At 42.7% G+C, this 27,982-nt stretch overlaps 1 protein-coding gene across 1 annotated transcript in view; it reads left to right on the forward strand.

Annotated features, from left to right (window-relative positions):
- Positions 1 to 3,415: 3,415 nt before the first annotated feature.
- PDE6D (phosphodiesterase 6D) overlaps positions 3,416 to 27,982 on the forward strand; it is a 78,476-nt gene continuing 53,909 nt past the window's right edge. Inside the window, exon 1 of the mRNA XM_073675262.1 lies at positions 3,416 to 4,314. Coding sequence (XP_073531363.1) covers positions 4,268 to 4,314 — 47 coding nt within the window. The 5' untranslated portion in view covers positions 3,416 to 4,267. The remainder of the gene's footprint in view (positions 4,315 to 27,982) is intronic.

The following is a 27,982-nucleotide window of genomic DNA, read 5'->3' on the forward strand; positions in this document are numbered from 1 at the left end:
GTGCAGGACCATGGCGAGTGCATTATACTGTGTGGAGGACCATGAGCGAGTGCATTATACTGTGTGGAGGACCATGGTAAGTGCATTATACTGTGTGCAGGATCATGGTGAGAGCATTATACTGTGTGCAGGACCATGGAAAGTGCATTATACTGTGTGGAGGACCATGGAAAGTGCATTATACTGTGTGGAGGACCATGGAAAGTGCATTATACTGTGTGCAGGACCATGGCGAGTGCATTATACTGTGTGCAGGACCATGGCGAGTGCATTATACTGTGTGCAGGACCATGGCGAGTGCATTATACTGTGTGCAGGACCATGGCGAGTGCATTATACTGTGTGCAGGACCATGGCGAGTGCATTATACTGTGTGCAGGACCATGGGAAGTGCATTATACTGTGTGCAGGACAATGGCGAGTGCATTATACTGTGTGCAGGACCATGGGAAGTGCATTATACTGTGTGCAGGACAATGGCGAGTGCATTATAGTGTGTGGAGGACCATGGCGAGTGTCTTATACTGTGTGGAGGACCATGGGGACTGCATTATACTGCGTGGAGGACCATGGGGACTGCATTATACTGTGTAGAGGGCCATAGGGAGTGCATTATACTGCGTGGAGGACCATGGTGAGTGCATTATACTGCGTACAGGACCATGGGGTGCATTATAATCTGTGGACGACCATAGGGAGTGCATTATACTGCATGGAGGACCATAGGGAGTGCATTATACTGTGTGGAGGACCATGGTGAGTGCAGTATACAGTGTGGAGGACCATGGTGAGTGCATTATGCTGTGTGCAGGACCATGGCGAGTGCATTATACTGTGTGGAGGACCATGAGCGAGTGCATTATACTGTGTGGAGGACCATGGTAAGTGCATTATACTGTGTGCAGGACCATGGTGAGAGCATTATACTGTGTGCAGGACCATGGCGAGTGTATTATGCTGTGTGGAGGACCATGAGAGAGTGCATTATACTGTGTGCAGGACCATGGCGAGTGCATTATACTGTGTGTAGGACCATGAGCAAGTGCATTATACTGTGTGGAGGACCGTGAGCGAGTGCATTATACTGTGTGGAGGACCATGGTAAGTGCATTATACTGTGTGGAGGACCATGGAAAGTGCATTATACTGTGTGGAGGACCATGGAAAGTGCATTATACTGTGTGGAGGACCATGGAAAGTGCATTATACTGTGTGGAGGACCATGGCAAGTGCATTATACTGTGTGGAGGACCATGGCGAGTGCATTATACTGTGTGCAGGACCATGGCGAGTGCATTATACTGTGTGCAGGACCATGGCGAGTGCATTATACTGTGTGCAGGACCATGGCGAGTGCATTATACTGTGTGCAGGACCATGGCGAGTGCATTATACTGTGTGCAGGACCATGGCGAGTGCATTATACTGTGTGCATGACCATGGCGAGTGCATTACACTGTTTGCAGGACCATGGGAAGTGCATTATACTGTGTGCAGGACAATGGCGAGTGCATTATAGTGTGTGGAGGACCATGGCGAGTGTCTTATACTGTGTGGAGGACCATGGCGAGTGCATTATACTCTATGGAGTGTGGAGAGGTGTGGGGCCATTATACTGCATGGAAAGCTGTGTGGGGGTCACAGTTACATAGTTACATAGTTTATAAGGCCGAAAAAAGACAAGCGTCCATCCAGTTCAGCCTATTTCTTGTGCACTGCAGCTATTCCGCAGCGTTGATCCAGGGTAAGGCAAAAAAAAAACCATGCGGTATAGGCCAATTTACATCATTGAGGAAAAATTCACTTCCCGACACCAACCTGGCAGTCAGATTAAATCCCTGGATTAATTAACTATCACTAAGCATAAGATGTAATTTTATTGTTCTCAAGAAAGGCGTCCAGGCCTCTCTTGAACTCATGAAGTGAGTTGGACATCACCACTTCCTCTCCCAGAGAGTTCCAGAGTCTCACGGCTCTGACCATAAAGAATCCCCTTCTATGCTGGTGCAGGAACCTCCTTTCCTCCAGACGCATAGTGTGCCCTCTCGTCTTTGTCACCATCCTTGGTATAAACAGGTCATGGGAGAGATCTCTGTACTGCCCCCTGATGTATTTATACATGTTTATGAGGTCTCCCCTAAGCCTTCTCTTTTCCAACGTAAATAGGCCTAATTTTGACAACCTCTCTGGGTATTCTAGTCCCTCCATTCCCTTTATTACCTTAGTCACCCTCCTTTGTACCCTCTCTAGCTCCAATATGTCTTTCCTGATCACCGGAGCCCAGAACTGTGCACAATATTCTAAGTGCGGCCTTACCAGCGCTTTATACAGAGGAAGAACAATGTTCTCATCATATGCCCCTATTCCTCTTCTGATGCATGCTATGACTCTATTTGCCTTCGCAGCTGCTGCCTGACACTGGGCACTCCAATTTAATTTGCTATTAACCAAGACGCCCAGGTCCTTCTCCATGTCAGATTTCCCCAACGGTTTCCCATTTAATATGTATGGGTGACTGCTGTTTTTCTTTCCCATGTGCATGACCTTACATTTATCGGCATTGAACCCCATTTGCCATTTTTTGGCCCAACTCCCCAATTTATCCCAGTTGGGGGATTATACTGTGTTGGGGCCACCATACTTTGCCCTGGGAGTTGAGGTGGGGTACAGTAGGGTCCTTATACTGTGCATGGGGGGAATCATACTGTGTCTGGGGGGCACTTTTGTTGGAATCACACTTTATAGGGCAATGAAATAGGAATGTAGGACTGCAGCAGGAGGAAAATAACTATGTAAAGGATGGAAAGTTGTGAGTTCTGCTCTTCTGTGACCCCGACATTAATTTTTTTTTTGGGGGGGGAGGGGGGCCATTAGAACTTCTGCTATGGGGCCCCATGATTCCTATGTACACCCCCTGTCTGGGAGAGATAAGAGAGGTTGTGCAAAATTAGTGTAAATTAGAAATTGGTGCTATGTTGTGTGTTTTGCACTATATTAACATATACTGCCATTGCATTTCTAACAACTTTTTTTCTACGGCATTATCATCATCATTTATATTTTATTAATGTGTATCATCAGACATTATATTGCCATGGTATAATGTGCTTTTTTATCTCGTAGTGTCAGTTTCAAGCAGGAGATCACTATCAGTATCACCCTTTTGCTAGATAGAAGCGGTTACTCTTTTGTCCTCCCTCGCTGCCCGTACACATTTCGCCGTTTCTATGGAACGTCACGTTGCTGGGCAGAGTGACGCGCATATGTCTGCTCCAGAACGTTATGAGCACAGCCTAACTTCTGTCGATTATGCCACGCCCATTGAGGGCGGCCTTAGATGTTACCCGGCTTCTGATTGGTGTAAAGCGCTTTTCGGTACGCAGTATCCTGACAGGTATAGGACAGTTACGGAGTTTAGCTGCACACACAAGGCGTTACAGAGAGCTGAGGGAGGCGCTGTAGTCGCTTCCATAAATCCGCTTATCTGGAGCCGAAGACTACATGATATTGAATAGCGGCCTCCGCACCGGGATTGTGGCATCCGAAAGGCCGTTTCTGCCCACGTCAATGTAAAGTCGCCACTGTCTGTGGTAATAAGAGCACAGACTTGCGGAGTCAGACACTTCCTTCAAGAATCTGCCACTGAAAAACTTTGGTACAAGAGACAAGTCCCATCCGTTACTGGAGTGCAGCGCTTGTCACCGGTGCTCAGCCCTCCGGCTTTGGTTTGCCCTTCAGCAGTAACCGGTGCCAGTCTGTGATCCACTCTGCCGCCAGTCTGTGATCCACTCTGCCGCCAGTCTGTGATCCACTCTGCCGCCAGTCTGTGATCCAGTCTGTGATCCACTCTGCCACCAGTCTGTGATCCATTCTGCCGCCAGTCTGTGATCCTCTGTGCCGCCAGTCTGTGATCCTCTGTGCCGCCAGTCTGTGATCCAGTCTGTGATCCACTCTGCCACCAGTCTGTGATCCTCTGTGCCGCCAGTCTGTGATCCTCTGTGCCCCCAGTCTGTGATCCTCTGTGCCGCCGGTGTGTGATCCTCTGTGCCGCCGGTGTGTGATCCACTGTGCCGCCGGTGTGTGATCCACTGTGCCGCCAGTCTGTGATCCACTCTGCTGCCGGTGTGTGGCACCATTTCCATGTACCCAGCCTAGGTGACAGGTACCAGGGGACAAGTGACATCTGGACTTGCTGCCACCAGTTTCATCATAGTAGAAGAGTCTTCATCACTCCCGATACGGAATAGACTGCGGGAAGACCCTCACCATGTCCAACAACGAGCGGGCCAAGAAGATCATGGAGGGATTCAAGCTGTATCCTAATGTGTGTAAGGTGGGGTCAGTCTGGGCTCCTCTGGGCTTTGGCTACATGCGTCATCCCATAATTATCACATTATGTCTTCATCTTTCACTTTAAAGATAACCGGTCAGGTTATTTTTGCCGCAATCAGACATCAATACCTGATGGTTCTCTTCCTACAGTCCCCAAAGGTGTCCTTAGTCAATGAAGTATGAAGGCCATTTGTGCCTTGTGTTAATTAGGTCCAGGTTGTGGCGTTATGTGGTCCATACCTTATCCTCCACCTTTATATAGCTTGATTCATGTACCCTTAGACAGGGAATATTATCACCAGTCATGCTCTTGGGGTCATAAGTCGTGCCATATTCGGTGTAGACAATCTAGCAACTCCTATGGTGTGAGTGAACATTGATCCCTATTTTCTGCCAATTTACATATCTAATTGGGCTACCTTGGACGGTTGCAAGACCAGGACTATTCTGGTGGTTTAAATGTCAAGAGTTATTTCCATCTTCATATATGGATATCATTGGATAGTGCTTATAAATAAAAGCAACTTTACAATTTATTGCTTGCTTACTAAAATTTGTAGCCATTCTTTAAATATTCTTTTTTTTTTTTTTTTTTTTTTTTTTTTTTACAGCTCGCTGCCTTGGAGACCGAGCACTGCTGTTTGACAGTAGGAAAAGTGCAAGACTTGCAAGCGTTTTTTACACTGAGCTTGTAAGTACTTTTTTGAAGCTGATCAAGATCACCGGAGCCTTCGGTTACCTCCAAATCCTGGCCAGCGAAGTGATTACAAGCTAGACAGCAACGGTGGTCGGTCTCCTTGACAACAAGCTATAAAAAAAAAAAAAAAGGGTAATATCTAAAGAATGGCTGCAAATTTTAATAAGCAGTAAACTTCAAAAGTTCATTAAACTACAAATATCCATCTATGAAGTTGGGAATACCCCTTTAACATATGACAATTGTAACTAACTTTGTATAAATTAATAGTAGAGGTGACTATAAGAAACTTTGTAATGTATCTTATCAGAAAAATGTGCTTCTTTCTCCACTTATGAAATACTTCTTTCTGTGCCTTTGTACTCATTATTAAAGGGAACCTGTCACATCCTAGGTGCCCTCTACACTGCCCCCATAGCGTAGTTAGTGATGCAATGTGCATCACTAACAAGCTGTTTTCATAAAAATTGGTGCAGCTATAATGATTTTATAACGTTTAATATACTTAGATCCTACCTGCGCTTTCAGTCATAGGGGCGTGCTTGTCATATTCCGTCCTGGGCGGGAGCAGCATTCATGTATTTGAATTCTGCTCCCGGCAAGCGCTGATATTGTGGGGGCGCAGGCGCACTTGTATATGTCTGGCCGCCTGCACAGTGAAGCTGTGTGATTACCAGCTTCACTACACATGCGCGGGGAACATAGTGCGTCATAGCGCATGCGCAGTGAAGCTGTGTATTTACCAGCTGCACTGCGCATGCGCTATGACGCTCTATTCCCCGCACATGCGCTGTGAGGCTGTTATTACCAGCTTCACTACGCATGCACTATGTTATATATATATATATATATATATATATATATATATATATATATATATATATATATATATATATATATATATATATATATATATATATATATATATATATATATACAGTACAGACCAAAAGTTTGGACACACCTCATTTAAAGATTTTTCTGTATTTTCATTACTATGAAAATTGTACATTCACACTGAAGGCATCAAAACTATGAATTAACACATGTGGAATTATATACTTAACAAAAAAGTGTGAAACAACTGAAAATATGTCTTATATTCTAGGTTCTTCAAAGTAGCCACCTTTTGCTTTGATGACTGCTTTGCACACTCTTGGCATTCTCTTCATGAGCTTCAAGAGGTAGTCACCGGAAATGTTTTTCACTTCACAGGTGTGCCCTGTCAGGTTTAATAAGTGGGATTTCTTGCCTTATAAATGGGGTTGGGACCATCAGTTGTGTTGTGCAGAAGTCAGGTGGATACACAGCTGATAGTCCTACTGAATAGACTGTTAGAATTTGTATCATGGCAAGAAAAAAGCAGCTAAGTAAAGAAAAATGAGTGGCCATCATTACTTTAAGAAATGAAGGTCAGTCAGTGCGAAAAATTGGGAAAACTTTGAAAGTGTCCCCAAGTGCAGTTGCAAAAACCATAAAGCGCTACAAAGAAATTGGCTCACATGAGGACCGCCCCAGGAAAGGAAGACCAAGAGTCACCTCTGCTTCTGAGGATAAGTTTATCCGAGTCACCAGCCTCAGAAATCGCATGTTAACAGCAGCTCAGATTAGAGACCAGGTCAATGCCACACAGAGTTCTAGCAGCAGACACATCTCTACAAGAACTGTTAAGAGGAGACTTTGTGCAGCAGGCCTTCATGGTAAAATAGCTGCTAGGAAACCACAGCTAAGGACAGGCAACAAGCAGAAGAGACTTGTTTGGGGTAAAGAACACAAGGAATGGACATTAGACCAGTGGAAATCTGTGCTTTGCTCTGATGAGTCCAAATTTGAGATCTTTGGTTCCAACCACCGTGTCTTTGTGCGACGCAGAAAAGGTGAACGGATGGACTCTACATGCCTGGTTCCCACCGTGAAGCATGGAGGAGGAGGTGTGATGGTGTGGGGGTGCTTTGCTGGTGACACTGTTGGGGATTTATTCTAAATTGAAGGCATACTGAACCAGCATGGCTACCACAGCATCTTGCAGCGGCATGCTATTCCATCCGGTTTGCGTTTAGTTGGGCCATCATTTATTTTTCAACAGGACAATGACCCCAAACACACCTCCACGCTGTGTAAGGGCTATTTGACCAAGAAGGAGAGTGATGGGGTGCTACGCCAGATGACCTGGCCTCCACAGTCACCAGACCTGAACCCAATTGAGATGGTTTGGGGTGAGCTGGACCGCAGAGTGAAGGCAAAAGGGCCAACAAGTGCTAAGCATCTCTGGGAACTCCCTCAAGGTTGTTGGAAGACCATTTCCGGTGACTACCTCTTGAAGCTCATCAAGAGAATGCCAAGAGTGTGCAAAGCAGTCATCAAAGCAAAATGTGGCTACTTTGAAGAACCTAGAATATAAGACATATTTTCAGTTGTTTCACACTTTTTTTGTTAAGTATATAATTCCACATGTGTTAATTCATAGTTTTGATGCCTTCAGTGTGAATGTACAATTTTCATAGTCAAGAAAATACAGAAAAATCTTTAAATGAGAAGGTGTGTCCAAACTTTTGGTCTGTACTGTATATGTGTATGTATGCATGGTATATGTATATGTGTGTATATATATATATATATATATATATATATATATATATATATATATATATATATATATATATATATATATATATATATATATATATATATATATATATATATATATATATATATATATATATATATTTATTAGTGGACAGATGCCTAGGCATACATCCGTACTCCTGCCATTCTTCCTGAAAGTATGTTCTCACCAGTGGCTACCAAATGCCATATATAACTAGCCTAAGCCTGTTAAAACGACCCCCTTCACATGCCCTATAAGGGCTTGATCCACCTTAATCGATGCTGTGTAAACACTATCCAATCCCCACGCTTAGCAGGTGAGGGGGACCATTTGCCCAAAGAAATTATGGAAGATTTACTTAGTTACATGCCACGGAATTCTAACACAATTTGCACCATACAACTGTTTTGCGCTCACCGCACCACATTTATTTTGTGTTTTAAACCCATTAGTCATCCTCCTTCCTTTGTACGGCTTTGTGGGAATGGGTGTAGCTTAATATGCAAAGCTGTTGTCACGGGTGTGTCAGAGGTGACAGACAGTCACCCTGCAGTTGGTTGCAGGAGATCTCTTCGTTTGGCATTACAGACACCTTCTTAGAATCTTTCTCTCTAGGACCCAGCAGCTACCTTCCTCTTGCTAATTAACACCCTGGCCTGGGTGTATAAATACCTGCTGTTTGCTAGTGGGAGATGCCGGCGATAATCACATGACCCCGTGTGATGGCTTGGAGCTAGTGCAGTGCTTCTTCCTCTCTGGTGCTAAGAAGACATGTGTTCATCCCTCTGAAGTTGACTAAAGCTAAGCTATTTTCCCTTGTTTGTTCCCCCATGTTGTTTTTAGTTGTCACTGGGGATCGACTAGCGCTCATACCCTCTCTTCCCTAGCCAGGGCCAAACACCAGGCAAAGACAGGGCGAGGTTCCTGTGCGGGGACTGGTGCGGAACCAATATAGGGACTTTAGTGGAGACAGGGTGATATTAGATCAGCCTAGGAGGTCTCCACTACCCCCTTTTCCCCATTCCCTTCGTGTTGCACTTAGTCTTTCCCACACCTTGCGTGACAGCTGTACTCCAAAAATGGCCCACATTTAGTAGCAAATTTCTCTCAAAAAAAAAAGTATGCCAACCAATAGATGGTTAAAACTTACCATAAATTTGGGGCATTTTAGGTTTGTCTATTCAAAGTTTACTCTGTCTTAAAAAAAAAAAAAAAAAAAAATATATATATATTTTTAAATATCTGATTTTCCCTGTATCTGGTGCTGGTATTAGCACTAGTTGCAGGGCAGATTCAGCCTTCTGGCTGCACAGCAGAGCTTATCTGGATCTTTTAGGGTATGTGCCCAAAATCTGGAGCCGCCTGCGGGTTTGACTCTGTGGACTTATGCAGCGTCAAACCCGCAGCGGCCAGATATTACAGCTTAGTGGATGGGATTTCTAGAAATCCTCCATGTCCACTATGCGTCTGTGGCTCACCCATGGAAACTGACATGCGGCACGTCTTTCCAGACCGCAGCATGTAAATTTCTCCGGCGGGTCCGCATGCGGGCTTTCCTCATAGACCTAATCTTTATGAGGAAAGTCCGAATGTGGAAAAAAAAAATGTCCGTCGCTCATTTGCATAAAATAAGCGGAAGCCGCAGGCGGCTCTTCTGCAGCGTGTGGGCCGCAGCGTGGGCACATACCCTTAGGATCCATCAGTACCTGCTCCATCCCTACAACCAACTATCGCATGATCAATGGGTCCGGAAGATGAAGTGTTGCCAGATATCCGTATACACTGTACTACAGCCCTGTGTATACAGCGATTGGGAGGGCAGAGCTGGTAATAAACCCTCTCTACATTTCTATGTGGAGTCCGACTGTGTATTTTGCGCCCTGATTATTTTAATACGTTTTAAAAAAAAAGATAACATTGTTTGTGTGAAGGAGGCCTAAAGCAGCTGTCCACCTGGGCTCATAAAGGTTATACAGATTTTAACCCCTTAGTAACCGGATCCATTTTTTGAAATCTGATCAGTGTCACTTTATGTAGTAATAACTCTGGAACACTCCCACATATCCTATTGATTTTGAGATTTATTTATTTTTTTGTGACACATAATACTTTATAATAATGGTAAATTTAGGTTGATATGTTTTGTGTTTATTTTTTAAAAATATCAGAAATTTGCCAAAAATGTTTTAAAAATTGCAGTTTTCAAACTTTGAATGACTATCCCTTTAATCCCGATAGTCATACCGCACAAAAATATTAAAGGGGTTGTCTGTCAAAAGTGATAAGTGATAAGTCTGCAGTCACTCTGTTTGACTGCAGACTTATGAATCCCCCCAGCGCATGCACTGTGCGCTGCGGGGACTCACCGGTATGAGACCCGGTAATGGAGGGTATGTATGTGTTATACATACCCACGGCCAGTGGGCGTGGTCTTGCTTTCCATACACTTGTATTGAGCGAGGCCGTGCCTTCTAGTCGGACGCGCCCACTGGCCGCCCACATCACTAGGACAGGGCGTGGCCTCTCTCCATACAAGTGTATGTGGCAGTGCTGATCTCTGCATGCTGTAATTTGGATGCCACTCACCCATTCAAGTCTATGGATGCGTAGAAAACATCAGACTGCACTCGGATGACATCCGCAAACTCCCACAATGGAGAAGATGGAGAAATTTTGTTCTCCATCGTCTCCTCACCTGTGCACCAATTCTCAATCAGATCACACTAAGCTGACGCTCCGATCAATCTCTGATAACCGTTTGAGCTGAGTGCCATTAACATCCACCCGATTCTCTCCCATGAGAGAATCTACGCTTGTGTCAGCGAGCCCTTAAATGTATAAGCATTCAAAGTTTTAAAACTGCTAATTTTTTTTTAAATTTTTGTCAAATTTCTGATGTTTTTAAAATAAGCACAAACTATATCGACCTAAATTTACAATTAATATAAAGTAAAAGAAAAACCAGTCTTAAAATCACTGGGATAACAGTACCTGCTTCAGTGAAGAAAAATAGATGCGAAAAACAGAAGCAACTGGGATGACGCCTGAGAAAACAAAATCTGTCCCGTTCTCTCAGATGCTAAGGCAGCGTTCACATGACTGTATGGAAGAAAACGGACAGTACTCTGATCAATGTTATTCTGTTGGGCTGATCAAATTAATATTTCTTTTTATCCACGGACGAAATACTTGGGAAAAACAAAATCTCACCATGCACTAGTGTTCCCCGTATTTCACATGAGACTCTCATGTTCAAGTCTGTGCGGAGCAAAAAAGAAATCCGATCCCATACAGATCAGCCGTATAGCTTCTGATCCAGATACAATGCCATTATTGGCATCACAAACTGTTTTTGGTCTTGTAAATCTAAATTCTCTACTGATGTATAAAAATGACTGCCGTACTGATTACATACCATATGTTTTTTTCTGGATAAAAATCGGGCAATTATTTTTTTTTCTTTTATACTCTCATGTGAACGTAGCCTAAGGGCTCATTCAGACATTAGTTTTTCTTATACGAGTATTATTAGTGTTTTTCACAGATAGCATACGTACTTATAGTAGTTTATGGGGTAATTCACATGTCCAATTTCATTTATTTATTTTTTTCCCCTCCTACTGAATTGTTCTCACAAAAGCATGGAGACTTGCCCGATATTGATCCAAGGCTCGGATCAATCTCTTCAATGCAAGTCTATAGATTAGTGCAAAAATTGGACAATAATCGGATGGCATCCATACGCTGTACGTTTTTCAAAAGACTGGTTAATGAAAGAAGCTTACGAAGCCTCCATCAGTTTGTGATTTTTTTTCCATCTAAGAAAATCTGATGAAACTGATGGTAAAAACTGAAACTGATGAAACTCGGACCGTTTTTGCGTATTAGAAAAATCACTAATGTGTGAATGAGCCAGAATACTCACACAGATGTGTGAATGCTGCCTTAACTTGTGCTTTATGCATTGAAACCTCTGCTCATTCTGGGTTTTGGAGTCACTGGAGTGGTCCTACTTAGTGATTGACAGCTCTCTGTGTATAATCTACAGGGAAGATACCCCCTATCTACCACACAAGAATGAGAAGTGATCATTTCCCATAAAATGATATACCGTATATCAACCTGTTCAGATCATCCAAGTTATATAATAAACTGGATGTACATTGCATACTGTTTCCAAGCTGAAATATTCACTTTAAAGGGAACCTGCCATGTTGAAAATTGTACCTGACCTGCAGGCCGGATGTTATAGAGCAGGAGGAGCTGATCAGATTGATAGACATTTTTGGAAACGATTTAGTAAACCTTGCATGTTATACATAGAAAACGCCAGGTATTTCATTGAATACTTTGTGTGTGGTCCTATTCAGTGATTGACAGTCTTCCCTGTGTGACTGTGCATGTATAGATGGCTGTTAACCCCATAAGGACTGGATGATTTTTAACTTTTGCGCCTTTGTTTTTTTTTTTTCTCCCCTTATTCCAAGAGCCATACCTTTTTTTTTTTATTTATTTATTTTTTTTATTTTTATTTATTTTTTTTATTCCTTCGACATATCCGTGTCAGGGCTTGTTTTTTGCCGGACGAACTGTACGTTTGAATGACACCACCCATTTTATCATGTGATGTACTGAAAAGGGTGGGAAAAAAATCAAAGTGTGGCGAAAAAGCAAAAAAAACACATTTCCGCAATTTTTTTCTGTTTTTTTTAATTAGTGTTCATTTTACAGTAAAAATTACCTGGCAATATGATTCTCCAGGTCAGTACAATTACGCAGATACAAACCATGCATAGTTTTTGTTTTACTTAAGCTTTTTCTCTTTTTTTTTTCACCACTTAAGTTACTATATTCCGAGAGCAATAACCGTTTTTAATTTTCAGGATATGGAGCTGCGTGAGTGCTAGTTTTTTTGCGCACAGAGCCCATGTTTTTATTGATATCCTTTTGGGGTAGGTACAATTTTTCTCATTACGCCGTTTACCGTTCGTATTATTCTTATAATATTTTGATAGAGCGGACTTTTACAAACACAACAATATCAAATATGTGTGTTCATTTAATTCGTTTTATTTCTTAATTTTTAATGGGGGGAAGCTGAGGTGATATGAACTTTTATTATTTTTTAAAACTTTTTTTAAAACTTTTCACTGTATTTGTTAGTCCCCTTAGGGCACTTGAACCTGCCATCATCTGATCACTTGTGCTATATACAGCAATACCATAGCATTGCTATGTATAGCAAAAATCACGGTCTCTTATGAACTGCAGCCACGAGTCTACAGCAGACCCTTGGCTGTCATGGCAACCCATCGGCTTCCCGTGAGCATGCCATGGGCGAGCCAATGGGTGCATAGAATGACGCACCCCCCCTGCCGGCATGTTGCAATTGCAGATTGACAGCTATATTTGAGAGGTTAACAGCTGCTGGTGGAGCTCCGCTACAGCCATCATCTGCCAGCAAAGATGCTTGCGAGCCTGCATCAAAGGCAGGGAGACGGCATTTGATGTACTCTATATGTCATTTGTCATTAAGGAGTTAATCACTGAGTAGGACCGCCCACTTGACTCATACATACAAACACCAGGGATTTCAATTAAGAAAATACAAGACATACTTAATCTTTTCCAACAAAGATATACGATGCTGCTCAGCTTCTCCTTCTCTATACCTTGCTGTCCATAAATCAGACTGCATGTACAGTGGCATGTAAAAGTTTGGGTACCCCTGGTCAAAATTCCTGTTATTGTGAACAGTTAAGCAAGTTGAAATGATCTTTAAGAGGCCTAAAGTTAAAGATGACACATTTCCTTTGTATTTTAGGCAACAACAAAAAAAAATACTATGTGCGTGTGTATGTATATATACAGTGGTGGCCAAAAGTATTGGCACCTCTCCAATTCTGTCAGATAATACTCAGTTTCTTCCTGAAAATGATTTCAATCACAAATTCTTTGGTATTATTCTCTTCATTTAATTTGTCTTCAATGAAAAAACACAAAAAGAATTGTCCTAAAGCCAAATTGGATATAATTCCACACCAAACCTAAAAAAGGGGGTGGACAAAAGTATTGGCACTGTTTGAAAAATCATGTGATGCTTCTCTAATTCGTGTAATTAACAGCACCTGTAACATACCTGTGGCACGTAACAGGTGTTGGCAATAGCTAAATCACACTTGCAGCCAGTTAACATGGATTAAAGTTGACTCAACCTCTGTCCTGTGTCCTTGTGTGTACCACATTGAGCATGGTGAAAAGAAAGAAGACCAAAGAACTGTCTGAGGACTTGAGAAACCAAATTGTGAGGAAGCATGAGCAATCTCAAGGCTACAAGTCCATCTCCAAAGACCTGAATGTTCCTGTGTCTTCCGTGCGCAGTGTCATCAAGAAGTTTAAAGCCCATGGCACTGTGGCTAACCTCCCTAGATGTGGACGGAAAAGAAAAATTGACGAGAGATTTCAACGCAAGATTGTGCGGATGGTGGATAAAGAACCTCGACTAACATCCAAACAAGTTCAAGCTGCCCTGCAGTCCGAGGGTACAACACTGTCAACCCTTACTATCTGTCGGCGTCTGAATGAAAAAGGGCTGTATGGTAGGATACCCAGGAAGACCCCACTTCTTACCCCGAGACATAAAAAAGCCAGGCTGGAGTTTGCCAAAACTTACCTGAGAAAGCCTAAAACGTTTTGGAAGAATGTTCTCTGGTCAGATAAGACAAAAGTAGAGCTTTTTGGGAAAAAGCATCAACATAGAGTGTACAGGAAAAAAAAAAAGAGGCATTCAAAGAAAAGAACACGGTCCCTACAGTTAAACATGGCGGAGGTTCCCTGATGTTTTGGGGTTGCTTTGCTGCCTCTGGCACTGGACTGCTTGACCGTGTGCATGGCATTATGAAGTCTGAAGACTACCATCAAATTTTGCAGCATAATGTAGGGCCCAGTGTGAGAAAGCTGGGTCTCCCTCAGAGGTCATGGGTCTTCCAGCAGGACAATGACCCAGAACACACTTCCAAAAGCACTATAAAATGGTTTGAGAGAAAGCACTGGAGACTTCTAAGGTGGCCAGCAATGAGTCCAGACCTGAATCCCATAGAACACCTGTGGAGAGATCTCAAAATGGCAGTTTGGAGAAGGCACCCTTCAAATATCAGGGACCTGGAGCAGTTTGCCAAAGAAGAATGGTCTACAATTCCAGGAGAGCATTGTAAGAAACTCATTGATGGTTACCGGAAGCGGTTGTTCGCAGTTATTTTGGCTATAGGTTGTGCAACCCAGTATTAGGCTGAGGGTGCCAATACTTTTGTCTGGCCCATTTTTGGAGTTTTGTGTGAAATGATCAATGATTTGATTTTTGCTTCATTCTCTTTTGTGTTTTTTCTTTGCAAGCAAATTAAATGAAGATAATAAGACCAAAGAATTTGTGATTGCAATAATTTTCAGGAAGAAACTGAGTATTATCTGACAGAATTGCAGGGGTGCCAATACTTTTGGCCACCACTGTGTGTGTGTGTGTGTGTGTGTGTGTGTGTGTGTGTGTGTGTGTGTGTGTGTGTGTGTGTGTGTGTGTGTGTGTGTATATGTATATATATATATAATGAGAAGGTATATCAAAAGGCAGCACTCCAAATAATTTTTTAGAAAAAAATGGACTTTAATGAGCCCAAGAAGCAACGTTTTGGTTCACAGAACCTTTTTCTAAAGGTGTGTGTGTGTGTGTATATATACAGTACAGACCAAAAGTTTGGACACACCTTCTCATTTAAAGATTTTCTGTATTTTCATGACTATGAAAATTGTACATTCACACTGAAGGCATCAAAACTATGAATTAACACATGTGGAATTATATACTTAACAAAAAAGTGTGAAACAACTGAAAATATGTCTTATATTCTAGGTTCTTCAAAGTAGCCACTTTTTGCTTTGATGACTGCTTTGCAAACTCTTGGCATTCTCTTGATGAGTTTCAAGAGGTAGTCACCGGAAATGGTTTTCACTTCACAGGTGTGCCCTGTCAGGTTTAATAAGTGGGATTTCTTGCCTTATAAATGGGGTTGGGACCATCAGTTATGTTGTGCAGAAGTCTGGTGAATACACAGCTGATAGTCCTACTGAATAGACTGTTATAATTTGTATTATGGCAAGTAAAAAGCAGCTAAGTAAAGAAAAACGAGTGGCCATCATTACTTTAAGAAATGAAGGTCAGTCAGTGCGAAAAATTGGGAAAACTTTGAAAGTGTCCCCAAGTGCAGTTGCAAAAACCATCAAGCGCTACAAAGAAACTGGCTCACATGAGGACCGCCCCAGGAAAGGAAGACCAAGAGTCACCTCTGCTTCTGAGGATAAGTTTATCTGAGTCACCAGCCTCAGAAATCGCAGGTTAACAGCAGCTCAGATTAGAGACCAGGTTAATGCCACACAGAGTTCTAGCAGCAGACACATCTCTACAACAACTGTTAAGAGGAGACTTTGTGCAGCAGGACTTCATGGTAAAATAGCTGCTAGGAAACCACTGCTAAGGACAGGCAACAAGCAGAAGAGACTTGTTTGGGCTAAAGAACACAAGGAATGGATATTAGACGAGTGGAAATCTGTGCTTTGCTCTGATGAGTCCAAATTTGAGATCTTTGCTTCCAACCACCGTGTCTTTGTGCGACGAAGAAAAGGTGAACGGATGGACTCTACATGCCTGGTTTCCACCGTGAAGCATGGAGGAGGAGGTGTGATGGTGTGGGGGTGCTTAGCTGGTGACACTGTTGGGGATTTATTCAAAATTGAAGGCATACTAAACCAGCATGACTACCACAGCATCTTGCAGTGGCATGCTATTCCATCCGGTTTGCGTTTAGTTGGACCATCATTTATTTTTCAACAGGACAATGACCCCAAACACACCTCCAGGCTGTGTAAGGGCTATTTGACCACGAAGGAGAGTGATGGGGTGCTACGCCAGATTACCTGGCCTCCACAGTCACCAGACCTGAACCCAATCGAGATGGTTTGGGGTGAGCTGGACCGCAGAGTGAAGGCAAAAGGGCCAACAAGTGCTAAGCATCTCTGGGAACTCCTTCAAGATTGTTGGAAGACCATTTCCGGTGACTACCTCTTGAAGCTCATGAAGAGAATGCCAAGAGTGTGCAAAGCAGTCATCAAAGCAAAAGGTGTCTACTTTGAAGAACCTAGAATATAAGACATATTTTCAGTTGTTTCACACTTTTTTGTTAACTATATAATTCCACATGTGTTAATTCATAGTTTTGATGCCTTCAGTGTGAATGTACAATTTTCAAAGTCATGAAAATACAGAAAAATCTTTAAATGAGGAGTGTCCAAACTTTTGGTCTGTACTGTGTATGTATGTACATATATGTGTGTGTGTGTGTGTGTGTATATGTGTGTATATGTGTATATATATATATGTATGTATATATATATATATATATATATATATATATATATATATATATTATAATATAATATAAATATATATATATATATATATATATATATATATATATATATATATATATATATATATATATATATATATATATATATATATATATATTACTCAAGAAAAATAAAGGGAACACTCAAATAAAACGTCCTAGATCTGAGTGAATGAAATATTCTCATTGAACACTTTGTTCTGTACAAAGTTGAATGTGCTGACAACAAAATCAGACAAAAATCATCGATGGAAATCAAATTTATTAACCAATGGAGGCCTGGATTTGGAGTCACCCCCAAAATTAAGGTGGAAAAACACACTACAGGCTGATCCAACTTTGATGTAATGTCCTTAAAACAAGTCAGTATTGTGTGTGTCCTCCACGTGCCTGTATGACCTCCCTACAACGCCTGGCCATGCTCCTGTTGAGGTTGCGGATGGTCTCCTGTGGGATCTTCGTCCAGACCTGGACTAAAGCATCCGCCAACTCCTGGACAGTCTGTGGTGCAACGTGACGTTGGTGGATGGAGCGAGACCTCATGTCCCAGATGTGTTCAATTGGATTCAGGTCTGGGGAACGGGCAGGCCAATACATAGCTTCATTGCCTTCATCTTGCATGAACTGCTGACACACTCCAGCCACATGAGGTCTGGCATTGTCCTGCATTTGGAGGAACCCAGAGCCAACCGCATCAGCATATGGTCTCACAAGGGGTCTGAGGATCTCATCTCGGTACCTAATGCCAGTCAGGCTACCTCTGGCAAGTACACAGAAATGCCACCCCACACCATTGCTGACCCACTGCCAAACCGGTCATGCTGAAGGTTGTTGCAGGCAGCAGATCGCCCTCCACGGCGTCTCCAGACTCAGTCATGTCTGTCACATGTGCTCAGTGTGACCCTGCTTTCATCTGTGAAGAGCACAGGGCGCCAGTGGTGACTTTGCCAATCCTGGTGTTCTGTGGCAAATGCCAAGCGTTCTGCATGGTGTTGGGCTGTGAGCACAACCCCCATCTGTAGACGTCGGGCTCTCATACTACTCTCATGGAGTCGGTTTCTAACCGTTTGTGCAGACACATGCACATTTGTGGCCTGCTGGAGGTCATTTTGCAGGGCTCTGGCAGTGCTCCTCATGTTCCTCCTTGCACAAAGGCGGAGGTAGCAGTCCTGCTGCTGGGTTGTTACCCTCCTACGGCCCCCTCCATGTCTCCTGTTGTACTGGCCTGTCTCCTGGTAGCGCCTCCAGCCTCTGGACACTACGCTGACAGACACAGCAAACCTTCTTGCCACAGTTTGCTTTGATGTGCCATCCTGGATGAGCTGCACTACCTGAGCAACTTCTGTGGGTTGCAGAGTCCGTCTCATGCTACCACGAGTGTGAAAGCACAACCAACATTCAAAAGTGACCAAAACATCAGCCAGAAAGCATTGGTACTGAGATGTGGTCTGTGGTCCCCACCTGCAGAGCCACTCCTTTATTGAGGGTGTTGATAATTGCCTATAATTTCCATCTATTGTCTATTCCATTTGCACAATAGCATGTTTGATTTCACAGAAGTGTGATTGACTTGGAGTTATATTCTGTTGTTTAAGTGTTCCCTTTATTTTTTTTGAGCAGTATATATTATAATACCATTTTTTTCCTAAAATACAAAGGAAATGTGTCATTGTTAACTTTAGGCCTTTTAGAGATCAATTAATCTTCAACTTGCTTAACTGTTTACAATAACCGTCATTTTGAAAAGGGCTTCCCAAACTTTTACATGCTACTGTGTCAGGCTACACTGGTTCCCTATAGACTTAGTTCAGTGTATGTAAAGTACATTTTAGGTTCGGTCCATCATGTGCCTGTGCCCAGTGTTGTAAAGAGAGGAGAGAACAAGGCGCAATGGGTGACTCAGTATTGCAATTGTTAGAGGGGTGTGGGGATGGCTACTAACCTTATGAAGTTGTGCACCTCTGCACAACCCCAGTGTAAAGCTCCACAAGCTCCGCTCTGTTGGTGGCTGTCATCTATTTCCAGCGGCGTTCACAGATCCTGATCTCTCGGTGGTGGATCAAGTGGTCAGGTTAGTAGCATGTAACGCCGAGATAGACGCCCAGCTTCACCAACACCCCCGGCAGCGTTCCGGAGGGGTTAGGGCAGCGCAGCTTGGAAAACCAGGGTAGTAGTTCTAATTAAATTGCTCCCACAGGTGAAAGAACAATAGATTAAAGGCAGCTCTACCGCACCCCAACAGGGGGAAAAGGACAATCATTAAATGTGAATAGCGGTACCAGAGCGCCAATAACAGGGCAAAAATATTAAAAGGACTGATTTATTAATACACACAACGCGTTTCGGTGGAAACAGCCACCTTCATCAGTTGTCACCTCAGCCAAGAAGTTAAAGCTTAGGCGGAAATGAGTCTTCCAAATTTATAATGACCCGAAGCATACTGCCAAAATGGTAACAAAGTGGCTTAAGGATAAAGTCAATGTTTTGGAGTGGCCATCACAAAGCCCTGATCTCAATCCTATTGAAAATTTATGGGCAAAGCTGAAAAGGCAGGTGCGAGCAAGGCAACCTACAAACCTGGATCAGTTACACCAGTTTTGTCAGGAGGAATGGGCCCAAATTCTGATCAATTATTGTGAGACCATTGTGGAAGGATATCCCAAACGTTTGACCCAAATCATTCAGTTTAAGGACAATGGTACCAAATACTAATGAAATTTATGTAAACTTCTGACTTTGCTGTAAGTAAAGCTTTAAGGCTGTGTGCACACGATGCGTTTTTCATGCGTTTAAGCTGCGGAAACGCATCAAAAACGCATGGTAATCCGCACCCCATGGTCCCCAATTGCGTTCCGCAATGTCAATGCACATGCTACGGATTTTTCCGCAGCGTTTCTGCAGCGCAAATAAATCCGCAGCATGTTCATTAATTTTGCGGAAGCGCCGCCATTGACTTGCATTGAGACGCATAGAATCCGTGTCTGTACATTTGTACAAGCGGATTTTATGCTTCTCTATGTGCGGATGGTACCCAGTTCTGGAGGAGAGAAGACTCTCATCCAGACCTGGGTACCATTGTACCTGTAAAAAAAAAAAAAAAAAAATAAAGTTTATATTCACCTGTCCGGCGGCCCCTGCATCAGCTATTTCAGTTAGATATATGTAATAACTGTTGGACACAGTAATGTTTCTGCCTTGAAATTAGGTTTATTGTACTAACAGAAAATGTGCAATCTGCATTCAAACAAAATTTGACAGGTGCATAAGTATGGGCACCTCACCAGAAAAGTGACATTAATATTTAGTAGATCCTCCTTTTGCAAAAATAACAGCCTCTAGTTGCTTCCTGTAGCTTTTAATGAGTTCCTGGATCCTGGATGAAGGTATTTTTGACCATTCCTCTAGACAAAACAATTCCAGTTCAGTTAAGTTTGATGGTCGCTGAGCATGGACAGCCCTCTTCAAATGATCCCACAGATGTTCAATGATATTCAGGTCTGGGGACAGGGATGGCCATTCCAGAACATTGTAATTGTTCCTCTGCATGAATGCCTGAGTAGATTTGGAGCGGTGTTTTGGATCTTTGTCTTGCTGAAAGATCCATCCCCTGCGTAACTTCAACTTTATCACTGATTCTTGAACATTATTGTCAAGAATCTGCTGATACTGAGTGGAATCCATGCGTCCCTCAACTTTAACAAGATTCCCGGTGTCTGCATTGGCCACACAGCCCCAAAGCATGATGGAACCTCCACCAAATTTTACCGTGGGTAGCAAGTGTTTTCTTGGAATGCTGTGTTTTTTTGCCGCCATGCATAACGCCTTTTTGTATGACCAAACAACTCAATCTTGGTTTCATCAGTCCACAGGACCTTCTTCCAAAAAGAAATTGGCTTCTCCAAATGTGCTTTTGCATACCTCAGCCGACTCTGTTTGTGGCGTGCTTGCAGAAATGGCTTCTTTCGCATCACTCTCCCATACAGCTTCTCCTTGTGCAAAGTGTGTTGTATAGTTGACCGATTCACAGTGACACCATCTGCAGCAAGTTGATGCTGCAGCTCTCTGGAGGTGGTCTGAGGATTGTCCTTGACTGATCTCACCATTCTTCTTCTCTGCCTTTCTGATGTTTTTCTTGGCCTGCCACTTCTGGCCTTAACAAGAACTGTCCCTGTGTTCTTCCACTTCCTTACTATGTTCCTCACAGTGGAAACTGACAGGTTAAATCTCTGAGACAGGTTTTTGTATCCTTCCCCTGAACAACTATGTTGAATAATCTTTGTTTTCAGATCATTTGACAGTTGTTTTGAGGAGCCCATGATGCCACTCTTCAGAGGAGATTCAAACAGGAGAACAACTTGCAAGAGGCCACTTTAAGTAGCTTTTCTCATGATTGCATACACCTGGCTATGAAGTTCAAAGCTCAATGAGGTTACAAAACCAAAAAAAGTGCTTTAGTAAGTCAGTAAAAAGTAGGTAGGAGTATTTAAAACAAGAAAATGATAAGGGTGCCCATACTTATGCACCTGTCAAATTTTGTTTGAATGCAGATTGCACATTTTCTGTTAGTACAATAAACCTAATTTCAAGGCAGAAACATTACTATGTCCAACAGTTATTACATATATCAAACTGAAATAGCTGTTGCAAAAACACCAATTTTTATAAAACAAAAAGCTTAAGATTAATAGGGGTGCCCAAACTTTTTCATATAACTGTATGTATATAATATATATATATATATATATATATATATATATATATATATATATATATATATATATATATATATATATATATATATATATATATATATATATATATATATATATATAATTACTCAAGAAAAATAAAGGGAACACTCAAATAAAACGTCCTAGATCTGAGTGAATGAAATATTCTCATTGAACACTTTGTTCTGTACAAAGTTGAATGTGCTGACAACAAAATCAGACAAAAATCATTGATGGAAATCAAATTTATTAACCAATGGAGGCCTGGATTTGGAGTCACCCCCAAAATTAAGGTGGAAAAACACACTACAGGCTGATCCAACTTTGATGTAATGTCCTTAAAACAAGTCAGTATTGTGTGTGTCCTCCACGTGCCTGTATGACCTCCCTACAACGCCTGGGCATGCACCTGATGAGGTTGCGGATGGTCTCCTGTGGGATCTCCTCCCAGACCTGGACTAAAGCATCCGCAAACTCCTGTACAGTCTGTGGTGCAACGTGATGTTGGTGGATGGAGCGAGACATAATGTCCCAGATGTACTCAATCGGATTCAGGTCTGGGGAACGGGCGGGCCAGTCCATAGCTTCAATGCCTTCAGCTTGCTGGAACTGCTGACACACTCCAGCCACATGAGGTCTGGCATTGTCCTGCATTAGGAGGAACCCAGGGCCCACCGCACGAGCATATGGTCTCACAGGGGGTCTGAGGATCTCATCTCGGTACCTAATGGCAGTCAGGCTACCTCTGGCGAGCACATGGAGGTCTGTGCGGCCCTCCAAAGAAAGGCCACCCCACACCATTACTGACCCACTGTCAAACCGGTCATTCTGAAGGATGGTGCAGGCAGCAGATCGCTCTCCACGGCGTCTCCAGACTGTGCCACGTTTGTCACATGTGCTCAGTGTGAACCTGCTTTCATCTGTGAAGAGCACAGGGCGCCAGTGGCGACTTTGCCAAACCTGGTGTACTGTGGCAAATGGCAAGCGTTCTGCACAGTGTTGGGCTGTGAGCACAACCCACATCTGTGGACGTCGGGCTCTCATACCACCCTCATGGAGTCGGTTTCTAATCGTTTGTGCACATTTGTGGCCTGCTGGAGGTCATTTTGCAGGGCTCTGGCAGTGCTCCTCCTGTTCCTCCTTGCACAAAGGCGGAGGTAGCTGTCCTGCTGCTGGGTTATTGCCCTCCTACGGCCCCCTCCACTTGTCCTGGTGTACTGGCCTGTCTCCTGCTAGTGCCTCCAACCTCTGGACACTACGCTGACAGACACAGCAAACCTTCTTGCCACAGCTCGCATTGATGTGCCATCCTGGATGAGCTGCACTACCTGAGCAACTTCTGGGAGTTGTAGAGTCCATCTCATGCTACCATGAGTGTGAAAGCACAACCAACATTCAAAAGTGACCAAAACATCAACCAGAAAGCATTGGTACTTAGATGTGGTCTGTGGTCCCCACGTGCGGAACCACTCCTTTATTAAGGGTGTCTTGATAATTGCCAATAATTTCCATCTATTGTCTATTCCATTTGCACAACAGCATGTGAAATTGATTGTCAATCAGTGTTGCTTCCTAAGTGGACAGTTTGATTTCACAGAAGTTTGATTTACTTGGTGTTATATTCTGTTGTTTAAGTGTTCCCTTTATTTTTTTTGAGCAGTGTATATTGTAGGGTTTGGTACTCACTTAGACGCGTTAGACATAGGCACAGGATACTGTTTCTTTAAAAACATCCGAGGCAGGTTTATTATACTTTCATAAACCACACTTTTAGAAGTAAACAAAAGACAGCCTTGTCCGGCACAGTGTAACAAAACAAAAAATAAATAGTCCATACAGTATGGCAGGTTTGCCCGCTCACGGTCAGTGTCCTTTAGCACGAACACTCTAGAGGTCTCCACACCTCCAGCCACAGACACTGAATGAGACACTCGGTCTCCATTTTATACACACGCCCTGGGGTGGGGATATGTGAGCAGCCAATACCTCCCTTCTCTTATGACTGCTCGTAGAAACCGGCCCTGATACGCCCTATTAACCCTCTCAGCACTGTGTGCTGGATCATGCTTTCCTGCTTTTACATCACTGAAGCTACCAACTTCAGCGATGCATATCTCCCCTCAAGAACATGTCTGGTGGCCATCTTACATACCCCCCTGCCCAAAGCCGGTGGGTCTTGGCACCATCTGCTAACATACAGTGGACCCTTGACAATGTGTCATCATTGCCATGCAGTTTCCCAGGCCTATGCTCTACTTGGAAGCTAAAGTCCTGGAGGGCTAGGAACCACCTGGTCACTCGGGCATTGTTCCCTTTCTTCTCGTTCTTCCACCTTAGTGGGGCATGGTCTGACACCAGCCTGAACTTCCTGCCTAAGAGGTAGTATTTTAGAGTGTCCAATGCCCACTTGATGGCCAAACATTCCTTCTCCACTATGGAGTAATTTTTCTCACAAGATGTCAGCTTCCGTCTTAAATACATTATGGGGTTCTCTTCCCCCGTTCACCTCTTGTGATAGGACAGCCCCCAGTCCGCCACCTGACGCGTCCGTCTGGACCACAAACTCCTTTGAGAAATCCGGTGCCACCCGCACTAGCTGTTTGCACAGAGCCTACTTTAGCTTCCGGAAAACCGTCTCAACTTCTGGAGACCACTTAGCCATGGCTTGCCGATGCTACTGCGCACACCCGGGCGCCATTTTGCTACAAGAAAAAGAAACTTGCTTGCAGCAATATGGCCCCCGCGCTTGTGCAGTAGCTTCTCTCGGTAACCGAAATATTCTACTGCACATGCGCGGGCGGCCATTTTGGGACATGTAAATTTCATATTGACAGAGAAATTACAAAGGCAATATGTAAACTAGTTGGCAGGTCACTGAAAGCACAGTGACCTGTCAGAGGCAAGAGATAGGAATACATAATGAGAGCACCATTTACAGCCCCTCCCCAAAGTCCCATTTCAGAGCACGAGCATATTATGGCAGAACTGAAAATAAAGATTATAAAAGAACCACTGGACGGATTTCATCAACAAAGGTATCATTTTACTCAGTGTAATGGCGCCCACCTGACAGTGTATGTGGCTTACTGAGCACAATCCTGCTGACAGGTGCGCTTTAATGCAGTATTCAGACCTTATAGTATTTGTACAAGAAGACACTATGAGGTTGGTTGTCATGTTCTGGTTTTGCTGTTCTTTAATGAAGCACTACCATCAAAGTTTTTATCCTCTTAATATTTATTTTATAGCATTGTGTACTTACAATTGCTCATTTTGCCTTTTTAACCCAGTTAATTCTTCTGTTTTCCGTTAGGTCTATGACATCATGTGATTACAAACAGACTAGCAGAATCCTTCTAAGCTCTATGTAGAAACAGGAGGTCATTTTTCCCTGTAAAAGTCATCATTACAACTACAATTATACCCATCTGCCAGTGATTTCACAGTGATCTAGAGTTGTATTTCTAATGATGACTCATGCAGGGGAAAAAAGACTCTGTTTCTACTTAGAGCTTTGTAGGATTCAGCTAGTCTGTTTGTAATTACTTGATGTCATGGACCTAATGGAAGAAAGTGGAATTAAATGGGTAGAAGGGCAAAATGAGCAATTGTAAGTACACTGTGCTATATAATATGTTGACTACAATATATTAAGAGGATAAAAATTTTGATGGGAGTGTGTCTTTAATGATTTTTGGATGTCTGTCTGTGCTATGTATGGATAGAGTCATGGTGTTTATGTGTGCAAAGTCTAACCTATTCCTTTACTGTATTTAGATTATGGATAATGCCAAGGTAGATATAAGCATTTATATCGCCGACTTTCTATCCAGGATAGCACAATTGTCACATTGGAATTTTACATGGAGTACTTTATCTTTCAGACGCTGTTCAGATTTCTGATAATAGACCTCTAGACTAAGAACATACTGGTGTGGCAAAATTTTGTCCAGTTTTAGCGGGGTAAATGACGATTCCATGTCTAGAACCTTGGGCACTTAGTCTGCTTCCAGCAGCAAGATACATTACATTACAAGGAAACAATCGGTCAAGTTCTGTGTAAAGTAGATAAATAACCTGCCACTCAATGGACTCGTGAATTTTTTTATGAATTTTTAATAGCAAAGTAGTGCAACAAACAGACGTTTCGGTCACATAAGACCTTCCTCGGTGTACAGTATATGGAAGTAGGTGTGTGTATAAGGCAGAGGCCCGGTAGGTGCTGTCAGCTGTGGATTGAGAAGTCAGGACGCGGTGTCCACCGTTTGTCCAGGGTGTTTTGCTGTGTTTTTTGTGTGCATTTTTTCAGTGTTTTTTTTCACTGTCCCGCTGTCTATTTATGCAAGTACATAAGGTTCTCTGAAAAAAAAGAACCCCATTTTATTTTGCCATAAAAAACACTGATGCAAATTTTGGTGCATTTTTGATGCGTTTTTCAGCATTTTTTTCACCACCCATTACTTCCAATGGATGAAAAAACGCTGAAAGAAGTGACATGCTCTATTTTCCAAAAACCAAACCAAGGCACAAAATACGCAGCAAAAAAACCCGAAAAACGATGTGTGAACAGAGAATTCCCATAGACTTTGCTGAAGGCTATGATCACACACATTGGGTTTTTCAACGTTTTTTTGCTGCAGATTTTTACGCAAGTTTTCAGCTGCGTTTTGCAGTACCAGCAAAGTCTATGAGAAACAAGAATTCTCTGTTCACACCACTTCTTTTTTTTTTTTTTTTTTTTTTTTTTTGCTGCATATTTTTTGCCTTGGTTTGGTTTTTGGAGAATAGAGCATGTCCCTTCTTTCAGCGTTTTTTTCACCCATAGGAAGTAATGGGTGGAGAAAAAACGCTGAAAAATGCACCAAAATTTGTATCAGCTTATTTTCAACGTTTTTGATGGCAAAATAGAATGGGGTTCTTTTTTTTCACAGAACTTTATGTACACTGTGTTCCAAATTATTATGCTAATAATCTTTTCTCAGATTTTCCCAAATTACCTATATGAATTGCAGTCATTGTAATTTTCCAGTCAAATAACTATTAGAGTACAATTGAAAGGTTTTTGTACAAACTGCCTATGATAACAGTATATTTTTAAAAAAATAAAACACTCAAACTGCACTCAAAATGCATGTTCCAAATTATTATGCACAGCAGAGTTTTCAACCTTTTCATTTTAATAAAGAACAAAAAAATGGTCATTTTTGAAATTCTAAGCATTAGCAGGTTATTACAAACTGAAATCAAACAGTTTTCAACTCAAAACTTTATTCTAGGTGATGTTACATTTGCACATAGGACCGCTTGTTCGAAAGGATCTTCTGAACTCTCTCGTCCATTGAATTTGTCAGGTTTTGGATGGTTTCTGCTTTAATTGTTTTGCATGAGGACAGAATACCCTCCCAGAGCTGTTGCTTAGATGTGAACTGCCTCCCGCCATCATAGACACTCCTTTTGATGATGCTCCAGAGGTTCTCAATGGGGTTGAGGTCAGGGGAGCATGGGGGTCACACCATAAGTTTGTCCCCTTTTATGCCCATATCAGCCAGAGATGCAGATGTGTTATGTGCAGCATAAGACGGGGCATTATCATGCATGAAAATGATCTTTCTGCGGAATACACGGTTCTTCTTCTTGAACCATGGCAGGAAGTGCTGTTTGAGAAACTCAACATACATTATGGAGTTCATCTTTACCCCTTCAGGGATCCTAAAAGGGCCGACAATCTCTCTCCCCATGATTCCAGCCCAAAACATTACTCCACCTCCTCCTTGTTAGCGCCGTAGCCGTGTTTGCATGGGGTGTCCATCAACCAGCCATCCTCCACTCCATCCATCTGGACCATCGAGATCATTTCATGCATGATAATGCCCCGTCTCATGCTGTACATAACACATCTGCATCACTGGCTGCTATGGGCATAAAGGGGGACAAACTTATGGTGTGGCACCCATGCTCCCCTGACCTCAACCCCATTGAGAACCTCTGGAGCATCATCAAAAGGAGTGTCTATGATGGCGGGAGGCAGTTCACATCTAAGCAACAGCTCTGGGAGGGTATTCTGTCCTCATGCAAAACAATTAAAGCAGAAACCATCCAAAACCTGACAAATTCAATGGACGAGAGAGTTCTGAAGCTCCTTTCGAACAAGGGGTCCTAT

This window comes from Phyllobates terribilis, unplaced genomic scaffold, assembly GCF_046119375.1.
Source record: "Phyllobates terribilis strain yellow unplaced genomic scaffold, ASM4611937v1 Scaffold_3__8_contigs__length_932513732, whole genome shotgun sequence".
Lineage (NCBI taxonomy): Eukaryota > Metazoa > Chordata > Amphibia > Anura > Dendrobatidae > Phyllobates > Phyllobates terribilis.